This window comes from Vicia villosa, linkage group LG6, assembly GCF_029867415.1.
Source record: "Vicia villosa cultivar HV-30 ecotype Madison, WI linkage group LG6, Vvil1.0, whole genome shotgun sequence".
NCBI classification, from domain to species: Eukaryota; Viridiplantae; Streptophyta; class Magnoliopsida; order Fabales; family Fabaceae; genus Vicia; species Vicia villosa.
The window spans coordinates 133,113,783-133,133,268 of record NC_081185.1 but is presented as its reverse complement, the minus strand read 5'-3'; the positions used below and the strand labels follow the sequence as shown (position 1 = coordinate 133,133,268).

At 33.7% G+C, this 19,486-nt stretch overlaps 2 protein-coding genes across 2 annotated transcripts; both read left to right on the top strand.

Moving 5' to 3' along the window:
- Positions 1-2,676: 2,676 nt before the first annotated feature.
- LOC131610061 (26S proteasome regulatory subunit 4 homolog A) lies at positions 2,677-6,821 on the top strand. The gene is made up of 6 exons (XM_058881930.1): positions 2,677-3,265; positions 4,268-4,513; positions 4,738-4,907; positions 5,060-5,276; positions 5,396-5,536; positions 6,588-6,821. The coding sequence occupies exons 1-6, from the start codon at positions 2,783-2,785 to the stop codon at positions 6,669-6,671; spliced, it is 1,341 nt and encodes a 446-aa protein (XP_058737913.1). The 5' UTR covers positions 2,677-2,782; the 3' UTR covers positions 6,672-6,821.
- An 8,243-nt stretch (positions 6,822-15,064) lies between these two features.
- Positions 15,065-15,587, top strand: LOC131610063 (histone H4). The gene has a single exon (XM_058881932.1). It carries the CDS (start codon positions 15,105-15,107, stop codon positions 15,414-15,416), a length of 312 nt encoding a protein of 103 aa, XP_058737915.1. The 5' UTR covers positions 15,065-15,104; the 3' UTR covers positions 15,417-15,587.
- The last annotated feature ends 3,899 nt before the right edge of the window (positions 15,588-19,486 follow it).

The window sequence follows — 19,486 nt, the reverse complement described above, 5'->3', positions numbered from 1 at the left end:
TAATTGCATATTCACATGACTTTCCTAACGTGTTTGTGACAATGGATAAATAGTTTAAACTTTCGCATTGTCTCTAAGAATTTTCCAACATTTTGTCGAATGAGAAAATACAGTATAAATACGTTGTAACACTCCAAAAAAATCTTTAGCTTTAGTACAAGAATTTGCAATATCACAAAGTGTCAAGTTAAGGCTATGACAACCACACGTTGTGTATAATGCTTTAGGGTTAACATCTAATAATTTTCTTTGTACACCTTGATGTTTATCTTTCATGTTTGATCCATTATCATATCCTTATCCTCTCACATTATTAATATTTAGACCAAGAGTTTCCAATACATTTTGTAATTCTTCAAACAATCTTTGACCTGTTCTGTCATAGACTTTCAAAAATTCTACATAAAACTCTTCAATTTTTATTGGACTTGTAAAAACATCCACACAACGTATAATGGGAGTCATTTGTTCTTGATGACTTACATCATGAGTACAATCAAGAATCACAGAAAAATATTTTGCTTCTTTGGTTTTTTCGACTGTTGCACTCTTGACTTCATTACCTAACATGTTAATCAATTCATTTTGAACCTTATGACTAAGATATTGATAATGAATTTCATTATTCTTAATACGTTCAAAATATTTTTGCATGACAAGATCCCATTTAGCAATCATTTTAAAGAGAAATAAAGGTTCCATTTTTTCCATATTAATCCTCTCATTTTTTTCACAAAATGCTAAATTTTGCTCAGCTAGATATCTAGTAACAAAAACTATCCTAAGTAAGATTATCAATAATATAAAATATTCTCTATATCATTATTTTAATTTTAGTGCCTCAATTAAACTCTTTAGTGGTTAAAATTATGGATATATTAATTGATTTTATTTTAGGGGAATTAATTGATTTTATTCTACTCTATATTTTATTTATGGGAAATTACATTCTTTTATTAATTTTGACTTTGCAGTGCCCCTGTAATTTTGTTAGCAAGTATTCAAAAAAAATCGAACAAGTACTTTTATAATAGAAAATTCTCTTTTAATATATATAGGGGTAAAAAAAATATTTTTTTGTGCCCCTAAAATTATGGGGCCCTGGGCTCCCGCCCCGCGAGCCCGTGCTTAGGGCCACCCCTGATTAGTTAGACACTCCAAGACTTAATGTCATAATTTTAACTGTTTTTTTTCAATAGGCAGTAGAACAGCCCTGTGAAGAGATTCATTAACTTGACAGAGGAAGTTATGAAAATGGTATCGTTAGAAGTTGTTAGAAGTTGTGCGTGAACGGTTATAATGAGTATCTTTTTTTTTTAATTTCCACGAGACCAAAGATAGCAAAAAGGGTTGGGTTTTTGTAGGTTTCGTTCCTGGAAGAGACATTCTTACCCTCACTCGTTCAACTATAAAAATTAGAAAGATAAGTTCATATGAGTTCGGGGTGTCATTAATTGCTTCGAGGTTATTTTTAATTATGATGGTACCCAATGGCTTCCCCTCCATTGAACGGTTGCACCTTTATTCATTGTTGTTTATGATTTTGATAAGGTTGGCGATGGCCTATGAGTGAAGAATTTGATGAGGTATGAGAGAGACTTTTCTTGCTCATGAGATTTTTAGGTAAATTATTTTTTGTGTTAACTCGTATAAGTTATATTTAATCAATATTTTTAATTTGAACTCATTTATTGTGTTTTGTAAAAAGAAGAGATCTCTTGCCAGTTAAGGAAAGGAAATAGACGATGGAAAAGGAAAAAGCCCAAAGGAATGAGATAACCAAGGATGTTCAAATTCAAACCGATCCAAAAAAAAAATTGTAAATCAATTCAAAAAAATTGAATATTATTGGATGTGTTTTGATGTAATTTTGTAAAAATAGTTCGTTTTGGATCATATTTTAGATTGGTTTTTCAAAACCAAACCAAACTGACCGCATGTATATATTTTTATACTTATTTATTTTTATTAATATGATATGTTTTGTTAATTTATTATTCGATACTGCTTATTTTTTTAATATTATTTATTAGCTTATTTTAAGAATTTAATTGAAATACACTAACGGTGTAAAAGAAAATTACACTCTTAATTAATCACAAAGGTTGATTAGTTTGAAATATTAAACTTTTATTTTAACTTATTTACAATTGACTGATTGAAGATGAATTTTTTTACAGGTACATATTAATTAAACTATTAATTTAATTTAATTTATCTTTATTATTTAATTTATTTTATCCATAATCAATTATTCTTATTTTATAACATTAATTTTATATATTATATATTATATATTATATCAAATATATATTTATTAACATTTTAATAATCTTAATAAAAAATATATTTTGTAATTTAGATATTAAAAACCGATTCAAATTAAACTGTATGAAATTGAATCAAATAAATTTAAATTTTTTTAATCTATCATTCAAAATTAATTCAGACCAAAAATAAATTTATTTTTGATTCGCATGAATTTTTACCTTCAAAAACTGATCCAAATCACACCGCTAGAAGTAGAAGTAACATTAGAAAAAGCGAAGGAAAATAGGGTGTGAGTAGCAAAAACAGCATAGAGGGGTTGGACTGACCTTTGTTAACTTTTGATCACACAATTAACAGGCCCAACTAAAAAAGTAGCTAAAAAGCACGTCAACGATTTTCATTTTAACTTGCTTACAAAGCCAAGTAGAACGCATCATCCTAATATCATTCTCTCTCTCTCTCTCTCATTTCCTCGTTCACTCTTCGAGATTCGCGATTTCAAAAACGAACCATGGGTCAAGGAACACCAGGCGGTCTGAACCGGCAAGGTCTCCCGGGCGACCGAAAACCAGACGGCAGCGACAAAAAAGACAAGAAGTTCGAACCGGCAGCTCCACCGGCTCGGGTCGGTCGCAAACAGCGAAAACAGAAAGGTTCCGAATCAGCTTCGCGTTTGCCGACGGTAACCCCTCTCTCCAAATGCAAGCTGAGGCTCTTGAAACTCGAACGAATCAAAGATTATTTGTTGATGGAAGAAGAGTTTGTAGCGAATCAGGAACGGCTTAAGCCTCAAGAAGAGAAGGCGGAAGAGGATAGATCTAAGGTCGATGATCTTAGGGGTTCGCCTATGAGTGTTGGGAACCTTGAAGAGCTTATCGATGAGAATCATGCGATTGTTTCTTCTTCGGTTGGACCTGAGTATTATGTTGGGATATTGTCTTTTGTTGATAAGGATCAGTTGGAACCTGGTTGCTCTATTTTGATGCATAACAAGGTAGGGTTTGGCACTTTTTTTTCGTTTTTCTTTTACTTGTTAAGCTAATTACATGATTCTTAGGGTTTTGTTTGGATTTAATTGAAGTTTGCGATGAATTTTAGGGTTAGGGTTTGGGAAATAACAAATTGATGTGTAGCCCCTTATACTCAAAGTAGCATAGATTAAGTTTGGTTATTAGTGGATTTTCGTGATCTATACTGAATATAATCTTTCAGCCGAACTTCATTGTAAAATGATTCTCTTTGATGGAAATTCTATATGCTTTGTCTATGCTTACACTTGTGGAACCCTTGAAATCTAAGTGAGGAACAGTTGGTGATTTAATTGGGAAACCCAGGCTAAAAGGCTTGTATTTTGATTGTTTTTTAGGGAAAACACTTTTCTTTGAAAGTTTATCTTATTAAGAGTTTTATTTCAAGTTGTTTTGAACATATATTATTTGAATCAAGAGTGGTAGGTAACATACACTAGGGTTTAAGTTTAAACACTTATTGTATTATGAAAACCTAACATAAACAATTTTGTGTCTGAGATATGGTTTCTGTTCATGGTTGATATAATTATAATCAATATGTAAAGTGGGACAAAGATCAGATAATGCTGGGTTAATAACTCATATAATGCATACCTTGTGTACTTTCTCAGTTAGGATTTTCAATTGCATTTTAAGAGAAATTTGATATGTTTCTCATTAATTGATAATGATATTAGGGTACCACCTCATGTTGAAATCTTTCCTCAGCAGGGTGAATATTTTTAGTTAAAACACCTGCAGTCCCACTAGAAGAAAGGTTAAATACAACTAGTAATATTTAAGTTTTTATTGTGTCAAGCTTTAAATGATACACTTCTCATTGGGTTTTAAATATTTTGAACAATACAGTATTTGTTTCTTGAGACTAGGGTAGTCAAATTTGCAATTTGAGATTCCATAATTCCATGATTTTATTATGTTGTCTTGCTGGAAGAATAATACTTTTATGAATGACTCTTTAACAGGTTCTTTCTGTTGTTGGGCTTCTTCAAGATGAAGTTGATCCAATGGTTTCTGTCATGAAGGTAGAGAAGGCTCCTTTAGAATCATATGCTGACATTGGTGGTTTAGATGCCCAGATACAGGAAATCAAAGAAGCTGTTGAGCTTCCCCTGACACATCCTGAACTGTATGAAGATATTGGTATCAAGCCTCCAAAGGGAGTCATTTTATATGGAGAACCTGGAACCGGAAAGACGTTGCTTGCTAAGGTGTGCATTTGTGTGTTTATGACAGGGCTGTTGAAATAGAATTTTTGTCTTAAACAATTCATTTTTCTGTTTTTCATTTTCTCGGCTTAGTGTTTGCTGTCTCATTTTATTAGAAGTTTGCTTTGACATATGTGCAGTGATGAAATTGTATTTTATTTTATATATACTTCACATCACTTTGCACTATCGGTTTGGTCTAAATACAAAGCTTTGTTTGCTGTCAGGCTGTAGCCAACTCAACATCAGCAACATTCTTACGTGTTGTTGGTAGTGAATTGATACAAAAATATTTGGGAGATGGTCCAAAACTTGTGCGAGAACTTTTCCGAGTTGCCGATGATCTTTCTCCTTCTATTGTCTTCATTGATGAAATTGATGCTGTTGGAACAAAAAGGTATGTTATTGGGTATCAACTTTAGGAGTCACTTGTTTTAAAAATCTGCTCTTGAATGTGGTATTTTGTCTAGGACAGAGGAGGTGTGGAGCTAGTAGAAGAGTGGTATATTTGGATCATGTCTTATTATATTTTTCTTGTGCGCCTTGCAGGTATGATGCTCACTCAGGTGGAGAGCGTGAAATTCAAAGGACAATGTTGGAGTTGCTTAACCAGTTAGATGGTTTTGATTCTAGAGGAGATGTTAAAGTTATTCTCGCAACCAACAGAATTGAAAGCCTTGATCCAGCTTTGCTGCGACCAGGTCGAATAGACAGGAAGATTGAATTTCCTCTCCCTGATATAAAAACTAGAAGACGTATTTTCCAGGTAGGCATGACTACTATTTAAAAAGCACATTGGTTGCTGTGTTATCTGATACTGTGGTAATTTATATGTATATTCTGCTTATTTGCATGGCTAAAAGCTTTCGTTTTTTTGAAATTTAGATACACACTTCAAGGATGACATTAGCAGATGATGTCAATTTAGAAGAGTTTGTTATGACTAAGGATGAGTTCTCTGGAGCTGATATAAAAGCAATATGTACCGAAGCTGGCCTACTTGCTTTACGAGAACGCCGCATGAAGGTTAGAAGTTACTTCTATATCTTTTGTACTGTTTTTGGCCAAAACACTGATCCTGTGGAAATATTTGTTGGTACTTTGTTGCTGTTTGTAGTTTTGAATTTTGTACTACTGATTCGAGAGGAGCATTTTATGGCCCATATTCATAAATTATGCTAAAATAAGAAAATATAGCGTAGATTGGTCAGATATCTCGAGTGTACAATACCAAACCTTTGAAGAAAGTGGCTGGAAAAATGGAGGTGATGGATTTGGGGCCATATATTGAAATCATGCTCTTTTCCTAGGTACCATTGTTATTAGGAAGATGATTCACATACACCCTTTTTTTACTGTACACTGTGCGGCACTTGATTAATCATGTGTAAATATGGCTTATTCATGTATTTGAATGAACCACAATTGACAGAACTGAATTAGCCATATGTTTCACTGAATTAACCACATTTTTACATGTGATTATTTAATTGCCGTATGAGTGTAATACAAAAAAGAGGTGTACATGTATCATTACCCTATAAGCCCTTGTTATTAATAGCTCCGCAGTTTCAGTGCCCCATCCTGAGGCTGCCACAGAATTCCCATTGCCAGGTAGAAAATACACCTAGACTGTGCATTGGGGCAGAAAGCCCATGTGGCCCCATTTTTATCTTTGTTGTGCAGTTACTCTTTTGGGTTATTTCAAGATTCCTCCCTTTCTTCATCAGAAGAGGTTAAATACTTTAAAAACCCTTGTTATGTTATGATGGTACATCCATATGCTTGCTGGCATAGTTCTGGCCAAGCAAGGAAGCAACCCATTTTTCTCTTGATCACAAACTCTATTTTGGATGTTCTCCTCATTTTAGTTTTCATTCAAGAACTACGAGTTATTGTTATTCTCACAATGGCTTTCCTTTGATCTACTTGTGATTTTCCATCCTTCTGTTTTTATTTTGTTTGTTGTATTTTCTGACATTTGTATTGGTCATTTATCATCATCATTGACGTTTATGGATGCATTGGAATGTTTTAAACCCCTTCCTTATTATCAATTGTTTCTCTTCTTTTTCAGGTGACACATCCTGACTTCAAGAAGGCAAAAGATAAAGTCATGTTTAAGAAGAAAGAAGGGGTGCCAGAAGGGTTGTATATGTGAAATATCTTCCTCATTTACCCTGCCTCCTTTGTTTTATCATTGTCTTTTTCTCAGTGTTCACAGATGTACTATTCAGCATTGTGAATTATGGTCGGTTATTAGGCCTGAACTATAGTTTTTTAAATTCAAAAAATGGGATTTTTTCCATGATTCTTAGCAGACTTTCATTCGTATTAACAGCACACATTCCTTTTCTTACTGATATTGTTCGCTGGTGACTACAATTGATTTAGTTCTACGTAGAGATGTCAAATAAACTCTTTAACGTTGAAAATAACTTTTAAATACTTGTGGAAAAATAACTTTTAAATATTGATCGAAAAATATTTTTAAAAAGGCCTAATTCATAATCAAACAAATTAATGTAAATAGTAAGATATTAGGTTATTATTATTTTTTTATTATATAATCATTTTCATAGAACAATTTCTTTCCCAATTTTAAAATATATGTTAAAAAGACATTATATAAAATATATTATTCAATTTATTATTATATTGTTTGCTTTAAATATTGATATAGATAGTGCAATTTTAAATTGAATTTGGTAATTAATAAAATTAAGATATAAAATCAATTAATGAAGAAATATTATTAATTGATTTCGGTACTATTAATATTAATATTGAAAAAAACATTATATATAGTGCAGTTTTAAATTGATTTTGATAAAAAAACTTTATATATAGTGCAGTTTTAAATTGATTTCGATAATTAATAAAATCAATGTGTGAATTAATGGAAATTTATTGTTAATTGATTTTGATATTTTTAATTTAGGAGTAAGTTTAATATACTTGCTCCAAATTTTGATTTTCATTAATCTAATATAATTGATCATTTAATCTAATTATTTTTGGAAATATTTTTTTATTATAAATAATAAAACAGTTGTATTAATAAAAATTAAGGATTAAAATTTGGAGTAAGTGTTTTAAACTTACTCCTGAGAGTGTGTGTGTGTGTGTATATATATATATATATATATATATATATATATATATATATATATATATATATATATATATATATATATATATATATATATATATATATATATATATATATATATATATACTTACTCTAAGAGTAAGTGTAGAAAAGTTACTCCAAATCTTAACCATTGATTTTTATTAATCTAACAATTTTAATTAATTTTTTATATAAACAAAAATTTCCAAAAAATAATTAGACTAAATGATCAATTAAAGTCGTTAGATTAATAAAAATTAATGGTTAAGATTTACAGTAACTCTTCTACACTTACTCTTGAAGTGTATATATATATATATATATATATATATATATATATATATATATATATATATATATATATATATATATATATGGGGACGACTCAAGTGAGAACACTTAGTTATTATGAGAAATGAGAACAATGAATCACGACCATTAAATTTTGATTTTGTTGATTTTAATGGATTGGATTGGTTTCTCTTTCTACGATCCTTAATATTTATTTTAAATCAATATAGAAAGAGAAACCAATCCAATCCATTAAAATCAACAAAATCAAAATTTAATGGTCGTGATTCATTGTTCTCATTTCTCATAATAACCAAGTGTTCTCACTTGAGTCGTCCCCTATATATATATATATATATATATATATATATATATATATATATATATATATATATATATATATATATATATATATATATATATATATATATATATATATATATATATATATATATATTATGGGAGTTTCTTGCTCAAACAAATTGTCTGAGACTTTACAAATTTTAAAAAAAGTGTTTAGAATTTACAACAAGATTTACTTGATATATAATCAAAGGTACAAAGAACACAACACAAACAAAGACCTTGTTATTTGAGATTTCTAAGATGTACAAATGTAAGAAATCTCAACTCCCTGTGCAATACAACAACTATGTACGAAAGCTTGGTGATCAAATCAATTCTAGTGCTTTGTTGTAATATCTTGTCTCTATTTCCTTATAGAGAGGCAACAAAAGAAACGTTGGAAAATAACTTGCACGAGTGTCTTTGCTGAAGAAGCAGTTTCCAAGAGAGAGGCGTTAGAAGTTGGTACAGTTAGCATCTTCAACTTCAGGAAAAAAAATTGTCCATTGTGTCTTTCTCAAGTAAGGCGACTATAGGGATGCTGGAGCATACTAAAGAAGTCGTGTCAAACAACCTTGAGCCTTGTGCTAGAATCTCTGGTTGACTTTCTCCATAATCTGACAGTAGACAAGATGGAGTTGTATTACACAAAGTACGGACATGAGGCACAATATTATGTTCACCAATGTTCATTTTCTTCAATCTTCTCTCTACCTCAGCAGCAATTTGTTCTTCCATTTTAACTACCTGATCAGCAAGCTTCAAATCAATTTTTCCTTCTGGTTGGCTCATAGCGCGGTCATATAACTCAATGTGCTCATTGGCGGCAATCGCTTCTATGATTCTCTTGATACCAGTGGCTGTTGAAAAGTTAGTTGAGCCACCGGCAGCAGTGTCGATAAGCTGTTTTGTCTTAAGTCGGAGACCATTGACAAAAGTCTGCATTTGCTCGGTTGGATCCATGTTATGAGTAGGACAAGCAACCAAACACCTCTTGAACCTTTTGTATGCATCTCCCAGCGATTCCCCTTCTTTCTGCTTGAAATTCACAATATCATATCTTTTTCGAATAAAGACTGATGCAGAGAAATATTCATTAAGGAAAGCCATTTCCATTTGTTGCCATGTTGTGATGCTTCCAGCTGGAAGTGAGTAAAACCACTCTTCCGCGTCTTCAGATAAAGTGAATGGAAACATCACGAGTCTCTTGGCTTCTTTAGAATGGCCTTCAATCTTCAATGATGTTGTTGTGGTGAGGAATCTTTGTAGATGCTTATTTGCATCTTCATTGATTCTTCCCGCAAACGGCTTGCTCTCCAACTGTCGGATAGTTGAAGGATGGAGTTGGAAGTGTGCCACGTTGACCGGTTGGTTTACGATGGTCATTCTTCCAAGCGGGGCAATAGCCCTTCCATAGTCTCCTAAAAGCCTCTCTAGGGGAGGTGGATCAGCTGCCATAGTTTCAGGCTCAGATTCTGACTGTTCGGATGAAATAGATATTCTTTCTTCGTCTTCTGATTCTGAAACTATAGGGGATTCTCCTTTTGAAGCCAGTCTTTTCCGTTTAACTTCGCGGAGTCGTGCTCGCAATAGCCTTTCTGGTTCTGCGTCAAAAAGAAGTTCAGCTGAGGCCTTACCTCGCATACAAGATTAGAAGTCGATTAGTTTGAAGTAAATAAATAAAACTAAACAAATATAAATTCAGCAAAAATAAAATTTTAATTGCAGAGCAATAAAATTTTAATTGACTAGTTAACACTTATATTTTGGCAATCCCCGGCAACGGCGCCAAAAACTTGATCGGAAAAATAGCAAGTGTACTATTTTTACCGATGTAGTAATAATGGGTTTTACCCCAAGTATCGATCACGAGGATTGCGTAGGAAATACAAGTGATTGGACCCAGTCAATTAAACAAAAGTTCATATGAGTGTTGTCTCAAATAAGTGACAAAAGAGATTAAACTACTAAGAAATAAAGGAAATTAAAACTGAACTTTTTAATATGAGAAAATAATGCTAAGGTAGGGTGTGTGATTCTCTCTCTAATTCCTCTGGATGAAGATCTCGTTAACCCGTTCATATGGTTCAATTATTCATTCTCAAGTATGATTGTCCTAAGTCCTTAGTGACAATCTTATTTGATTTAAACTCCGATTACTTAAGTCCTTAGAGAAATCAGACAAAACCAAATCATTAATTTATCAAGAATTTCCGAATAACCAGATTATATCCCTAGTCCTAGGTGATGTTCATAAGGTTCAATTGTATACAAACCCTAACAATTGTAGTCCTATGAATTGTTAACCACAGAACAATCCTTATTGGTCCGATAAAGAAAGCATTATAAACATTATACAATTGAATTGAACAATACAAATTTAAATTAACGAAATACCAGATCCAGAGTTATTACAGATCGAATCAGGGACACCCCCTAGCATTGGGGGGTTTAGCCTATCATAGTATTCAAAAAGCACAAATGAAAAAGTTTAGACATTACAATCAATTGGGAGAACTAGGATCTTCAATGGTGTCCACCGTTGAATCTCTTCGCCTTCCAAAATCTCGCTTCCGTCTCTTTTCTCTCTGCAAATCTCTATTACGATCTATCAAAAAGTGTCTTCTCCCTTTGCCCTAGGTTGTTCTTATCATTCACTTCCATTCAGGTTGCAACGGGAATACCAAAAATACCCTTGCCGGTCCCCTTCAAGTGAGGAAAGTCAAGAAAATAAAATCAGCACGCCTCAACAACACGGGCCGTGTTGCTGCACACGGGTGCCCGTGTTGTTCCTCTGCTCCTTTGTCAAAAATTCACTTTCCACGCATCTTTTCACACGGACCGTGTGCAGGAACACGGGTGCCCGTGTGAAACCTTTGCCTTGCCTTCAAGAAATGCTTTTCCAGCCACTTTTTGACACGGACCGTGTGCATGCACACGGGTGCCCGTGTTGACCTCAGCTTTGGCTCTTTCGGCTTCTTTTTCCGCTCGTACGCGCCATAAGTTTCTATCTCTCCCGTGCATCAACCTGGCCAAAAACAAACTAACAACCAGCGCATAAAACGACACTTTTATAATACTCAAAACACATTAACATGCAACAAAATCACACAACCGAAAAACAAGAAACTTACTTTAAAAACATATGCCAATGCCACTTAGTATTACCAAGATTACGAATTTCGGTCGGAAAAAGGTGCGGAAACTTACTAGAAATGGTGACCGATCAATGATCCTGCACAACACACTTAAACAAATGTTAGTAATTGATCTTTAAGTACTTTATAATCATCAAAAGCCAAGGAGTATGAACAAATTTAGTTCCAACACGCTAGAGGTTCGGCCGACACACTCTTATTCTCTCTCTATAAGTTGGATTGGTATTACTTGTTGTCTAAGCTCGCAATTCAGTGGCTATAAACTTCCCTAACTCATCCTTGGAGTCACAATTTATCTACATGGTTAACCAACACTTTCCTTCATGTAAATCTCAACACATCCTTCTTGCATGATATTGGTAAGTGTATGTGCGTCTTTACTTAAAGAGTCACATTCTATCTACATAGTTAACCATCACTTTTCTTCATGCTAATCTCAATGCATCCTGCTTGCATGATATTAGTAAGTGTGTATGCGTCTTAACTTAGAGATTATCATGATCAATCTCAAGTTCAATGTTAGGTAAATTCTTAATGTAATCCTACCAGTTCTAGATCTTATGACATGCGTTCCATAATCTGACTCGCGACACATATGAATTTTCTCTATACAAATCTTGAGCTTCTTTGATTCTTGCTAAAATGCATCATGTTATTCAAGGGTTACTTTCGTACTACAACACCCCCTTCTCAAAATTATTAGATGTATGAATCTCGATCACCCTCAACCTTGACTTCTTGGTAAGTACATATGTGTTAGGTCCAATGGAGACTTTAGAGGTACTTCATATCCTCTGTTTGGGTTGTTTGACTAAATCATGATATCCTCACAATATGGAAATTTCATTCTAGACATATATTCCTTATAATTCGTAGACCCTGACTACTCTGAGTCCTTCATAGTCGAGCATAATGTATGGACCATCATTGTCCCTTTACCCCTTTATAAGGTTGTGTTTGTGTAATAGAGTATATGACCAGGACAATATCTTGACATACACATCTTCTCGCATGTATCTTAACTCGCTGCTAATCATGTTGTGAAGTCATATCAACCTCAAAGACAACTTAAAGTGAAACAGATGAGTTGACTTTGTCGCTCTACCAATCACTGTGCAATTGTAGTCCTTACATCTCATTCACATTAGGTATTCCAAGTGCAAATTTATGAAATTCTTTTCCTATACACATTTAGTACTTCCCTTGGTCGTTGTATAACACTTGATTGTAGTGTACAACCTTCACTAGAGAAATAACTAATTATAGAATTCTATTTAATCTCATCTTACTTCCACGATAGACCACCAACATGTCTTACCCAACTCATGGGACATCTTGGTTAATAGGTTAGGACAATTCTATTTTTGTAGCAAATCACAATTAAAAACTGCAACGACAACAACCATTATAGCAGTAAGAACATAACCGTGACATCTATTTTTGTAGCAATGTCAGCGACATCAAAGGCTACGCATAGATGTGAATAACAAAGGTGTTCCAAGTGTCATTACCCTGTGTTGGATGATTCAATCTTCTTATATAGTTCTTAAAAAGAGACGTTGAAGGTTAAGAAGGTCTTTTGAATCCCAACGACTAGTTCCTAACGGATAGAATCAAGCTTTTGTTGTGGATAGTACTTGAATAATAATTTATTTTCGTCTTGTAGCTTGATATGTTGCAGTTGATGGGAGACAGCTTATGAGGAATAGTACGTATAGATGGTTGAGAGATGTACTACTGTAATATTTCCTTCTTGGCCAAGTTCTTTTGATCTTATCCTCATATAATGTACTTCTGGTTCTGAAATAGTAAGCTTGGAGGAGATTAATTTGTCTTCTTCTTTCCGATAATGATTATGATGTGTAGTTCAGAAACTACTTTGAGAGAAGAGAGAATCATTATCCCATGAGAGTTAGAGCCTCATTTATCAGAATTTACAGTAGCATCTCTTCTGAAGAAACGATACTTGACTTATGATCTGGAGTAGATTTCTAACATTGTAGCTTGTCCAGATTTCGCTTCAGAGTCCTTAAAGTTGGAACCTTGCTTTTCAGATATTTATGACAGCAGCCAATCTGAAAATGAGTTATTCCTTTGATGAAGGAACTTTTGATTCTTGAATCTTCGTCTTCAATATATCCTTGAGTCTGATCTTCTTATGATTGACTTGACCTTTGATGTATCTGATTTGTATTCAGAATCTTCGACTTTGTCTTCAGAAATGGAGGCAGCAGCTCTTCTGACGAACAAATCTCAACTTATGATTTCTGATGTTGGAGTATATGTTCTGACTTTGACTCCTTCTGATTACTTGTAACTTCTGAAGCAGCAGCTTGTGGAGAAGTTCACAGTAACTTCTTCTGATGATCATTCAGCAACAAATAGTGTTTCTGAGTTGCCTAGATTGTTTCTGATGATTCTTTGTGGACAACAATTCAGAATCTCTTTGAACATAATATCTGCACATTCAAGAAAACTATTAGAAACTAAATTGTTACATACAAAATATATGTGTTGTTATTGTCAAAACATAGAGATTTATTGCTTAAACAAACCTTGTTCTTACATCCACTCACTTATAAAATGTTCAACCTTCATTTTTCTAAGTAATGTGAGACTTAAAACTCACACTTGTTCTCAACATAATTCACTTATTTCTCAACTCTTAGGAACCTATAAGTTTATTGTGTACTAGGAAACCTGTCATATTGCTATCAAACATTATGACTGCAACAAGTTGTTCGACTATCAGAAATATACAATTCATATCTTTTTGCGATTGAGCTATTTTTATACAATTTGGAATAGGGTTTATCAACGACTTGATTGTCCCTTGATATATAAATTTGTAATAAAAATTATATTTAATCATTTTTAATAGGCCTAATATCTTTTTTTTTTTTTCCGTGTTTTAACTTGATGATTTATTTTGACCTCTTATTTTAAAAAAGTTCATATTAGTTTCTTAACTTTTGAAAACATATTATATTAGTCATTTTTATTTAATTAGCAACGAAAAAATTAAAACCAATGAAAATGTAACCGAATACATTTTAAAAAATTAATAAACCAATATAAATTATTTTTAATAGACCAAAATAAATTAAGATACAGAAAAATATATATTATTTGTCGGCTAAGTTAAATATAAAAAAAAAATCTAACCGTAAAACTGTGATTAATTATATATTTACGTCTAGTTATATATTTGAATCAATTTGTATCTCAGATGAAATGATGACATGTATCTGTATCTATTTATATAAATAATGAAATAAAAACTCGTTTTATTTATTAAAGGTGAATTCTTTATTAAATCCTTTTTCTTTTTACCATCAAATACAAATCATATTATCACGCACCCTTTTTAATCATTTGTTGTGTTTTCTTGATACTGCCACGTCATCGATCCGCATGAAAAACGTTATTCGGGCATTATAATATCAAAGAAGGGATACCGTCCATCTTCTAACATCAACGGTAGCACTCAAACCAAACGAGACGACGCGGATCGCCATCGACATCCATCGATTGGATTATAATCGACGGTTAAAAATACTCTTTCCACTTGCAGTCTTCATATATAAACACGACCTGAGTAATTAATTTCATTCAATCGCAATTCTATCTTCTTCAAAATTTCACAGTTGATAATTTTAAGAGAAAAATGTCAGGTCGCGGTAAGGGAGGAAAGGGTTTGGGTAAAGGAGGAGCAAAGAGGCATAGAAAGGTGCTTCGTGACAACATCCAGGGTATTACCAAGCCTGCAATTCGTCGTTTGGCCAGAAGAGGTGGTGTGAAGAGAATCAGTGGTCTCATCTATGAAGAAACCCGTGGTGTTCTCAAGATCTTTCTCGAGAACGTTATTCGTGATGCTGTTACCTACACTGAGCACGCTAGGAGGAAAACCGTCACTGCTATGGATGTTGTGTATGCTTTGAAGAGACAAGGAAGGACTCTTTACGGTTTTGGTGGTTGATTCTTGTTTTCAGTCTAGGGTTTCGTATGCACTGTCTGCGTTTAGATGTAAATGTTGGGTTGATTTCAGGGAATTATGTAATTGTATTCTTCTTTCGGTTCTTTCAATTAGGGTAGTCTTGATCTGTTTGAACTGATCTGTTACCATTAGCTGTGATTCTTGTTTTTGAAATTTTATCTTAATGAAGAATACTCTCTTCTTCAATTGCTTTTTATACACAAATTGTTTTGATTTTTTTCAATTATAAAATTGCTAATATTTAGTCTTGTTTCTTGCTTCTGCTTCTTATGTTGCGTTTTTAATACATAATTTTTGTGACGGCTATTTCAGCATAAGTGTTGAATCTATATGTACTCTCTGAAAGGACTTTTTGTAACCTGTTTATCTATTTCAACTTGTTCTTATTATACCTACATCTATATCTTGCGAACATTTTCAATTTCAGTTGTAGGAAAATTATGTATTGACATTGTATGTTATTATTAAAAGAAGAATCTTTTACGATTATTGGTTTAAGCCATCTAAAGACTACATTATATTTTTGAAGAAGTTTTGGTTTCTGTTAACCGTTTGATTCATATAAGCCATCTAAAGACTACATTATATTTTTGAAGAAGTTTTGGTTTCTGTTAACCGTTTCATATAATCACTGAACTCGCACGATAATAAAGATCATGTTTTCTTTAGCTCTACGCATTAAAATTCTAGTCAATATAGGTTGATTTATGTCTTCTTTAGATTGATGTATGTCACAGTATACTTGAACATGTTTTCAACTAGTACTCACAGAATTGTAACTGTTTGCCACACATATTTAAGTGTTTGCAAAAGGTATATCCTTATTTCCTTTTATTAGAGATAGTGTTTTGCATAACCATTTTTATAGGCTGTTATCTCTCTTTCTACGGGTAGTTAGTTTGTTGCTACTTAGCACCATAATTTCATATATAAACAACCCATTGTAATTTTTTATATAGATGTGTAAATATCTATAGGTAACTTTTAATATGACATCCGAGCACAACGATATTGATGATGATGATTCTGAAATAGAATCTCCTTTCATTATCATCCCACCCAACCCTGCATATTTAGGATTAGGTTTCACTGACTGTGTCATCATTACTTTCATAACTTTAGTTCAAAACTTATTTTTTTCACACCAATATAATATTCACTATTATTCATTCATCTATTACACCAAGCAATGTTATCAAAGTCACTTCACATTAAATTCACCCAAGCCACTCTCCATATGTTATGAATAATTCTGATAATTCAGGAACCCTTCTTGTTTCCGCAACCTTGAATGGCAACATCTACTGCACATAGCTTCGAACCAAGAAAATGGCTTTACACGTAATGGTGAAGTTCGGTTTCGTTGATGGTTCTATCTAGAAACCAACTGTGATTATGCAAACTTTCCCAATTGAGAGAATGTTGATTCCATGGTCATGGTGTGAATTGCAAACGCGATCAATCCCATTCTGCATGGAATCATCTCTCACGCATCAACTACTCGTGACATTTGGATCGACCTTGAAGAACGACTTGCTCTGATCAATGCACCACACATTCATCAAATATGGTGCACCATATGCCTTATGCAGAAAGATTCTTACATGAGTATAACGGAATATTACACCTTATTCAAAAGCCTTTTCGACGAGTTTGATGGACTCCAACCGATACCAATATGCAATTATGGAGCCTCTAAATCTTATAGCAAAAGAGATGATGATTAACACATTCATCTGTTTCTTAGTAGTCTTAACGACGACCAATTTGCTCAAATTAAAGGCATCATCCTCATCTCTGATCCTCTTCCACCATTGCGCTGTGTTTTCAATCTCATACAACGAGAGGAGTCACGATTGAAAACTGACACAAAAACACGCGTTAACGCTAATACAAGTTCAGCCTATCACTCCTCCAAACACGAAAAATCAAAGTGGCGTGTGAAGGTGGAGAAAAACACAAGAAAGGGGGGATTGAATTGTGTTCTTTATCAATTAAAATTCTGATTCTTTTACTTTAACGTCTTTTCTTTCTTTTGTTTAATCATCTATTGGATTATGCTTTGATGTTGCGGAAACATGAAGATGTAGAACTACATAACCAATAAGATGTTCATTTTAACTTCTAAAGGATATCAGAACTTCTGACTTGCTCAGTACAGTTCTGAAGAACTTTTGTTTGAGTGTTCGAAGTTAAAAAATGACATGTTGTTTACTGTGGAAATTGGTAAACAACCGCTGGTCCTCCCAAAGCCTCAAAACTAAGGGTTACTTGCAAGATCGACCAGTTGATCTTAAGACCAAGTGCTAAAGCTTGGAATTGTATCTGTTTTGTCGAAGTGTCTGCCTGAGAAACGGTTTTCTAAGACTGATAACAAACACATCGTTTTTCCACACTGAAATGCTAGATCTAACCGACAGGTGACTCGTGACCGACGGGACAAACCTAGACCTACTGGTTTTTGGTAAAAGTATGAACGTTTTGGCCTTGACCTTCTGGGGGGACTCGTGACCACCAGACAGCGTGGACTCAGAAGTTGTTTTTTGATCGTAACAACCGGTCTCAGCCTACTTGGTTGAAATTAAAATTAAAAGACAAAGCAAATGCTGGTTAAAGAACACCACATAAGTAAAATCTTCTAAACATACAATTAAAAGGTAAAGGATTTGCATTGAAAATAAAGGTGGTGATTCACATACATCAAGACTTTCAGCAACTCTTGTTTCCTTAAGGGCGAAAATTGGGCAGAGTGTAAGCAAGCGGTTTGATTGTAATAGTGAACACACTTTTTCTACATTATTCTGATCTATATATAGGATTTACATGAAATAACTACCTAACATAATCTACGGCTAAGATTTGAGTTTGCACCAACTGCTTTCTGTGTTTGACGCTCTTGACACACGACCTTGGGATGATAACCGTCCCTTAATCATTTCAAACTTTGAAATTTGAATTCTCGCGCTTCAGCAACTTCTGGTAACCGTCTCCAGTTTCGACGTCTCTTTTACAATCGAAGGCTCGGTCTGAAAATCTAAGTATGGAATCTTTACATTCGACTTTCGCTTTCTACTTTGAATGCAGACGACCTTGACACCCTTCTATTTCGACATTCACTTTATTCTTTGCTTGTAAATTTTCTTGTTAGAAGGAAATGGTCTTCTGCTGGAGACATGTGTTCTGCTTTGTCTCTAGAGTTTTCCCAGGGTAACACATGTGCAGAAAGTAAAAGACACATTCATTTTTATCCTGGTTCACCTTCTAACTAAGGCTACCTCCAGTCCACCTTCTTCAGGTGATTTGCCTCTCAACGAAGGTCTTAATCCACTATAACCAAACTTGATTACAACTGCACGATCCTCCGTCGTGACAAACTATCCTGCACAACCAACTGCTGTGACTAACCATCTGTACAATGACCCGTTCAGTGATCTCTGCGAGATATAACGTTCATTGACCCAGGCACCCTACACAAGCCAACTGCTCGTGACTGACTGCATAGGACTGTTCAGTGATCTCCCCGAGATATAACATCCCTTGACTTCATGCACAACCATCCTGTTGTGACTAACCCTGCACAGCAAACCACTGTGACTAACCTTAGATGATGAACCGTTTAGGGATCCCAGCAGGATATAACGTTCATCTATCTTCTGGAGATTATAGGTGTGCTTCTTAATTAAGCAGATGGTCTCCTATTCTCAATACGTATGTTTACGACACACTGACTTAAAGTCACTTCTGGTGCTTAAACAGTCTATAAGAAGTTTCTAAGATATAACACACTACGAGCAACAACTCTATGTGTTTTACATTTAAATACAAGAATAAAATATCTTGCAGTATTCTTGTCTTCAACTTCTGTGTGGGATCTTCTTCTTATGTAAGCGGATTAAGAGCGACAACTCTTGTAAAGATAACTTCTTCTTTGATCTTCATCTTTTTCTTCTTAAGCAGAATTAGAGCAACAACTCTATTTTGAGTTGCTTCTTCAAGTGATCTTCATCTTCTTCTGAAAGCAGATTAAAAGCAACAACTCTTGTATTAATTGC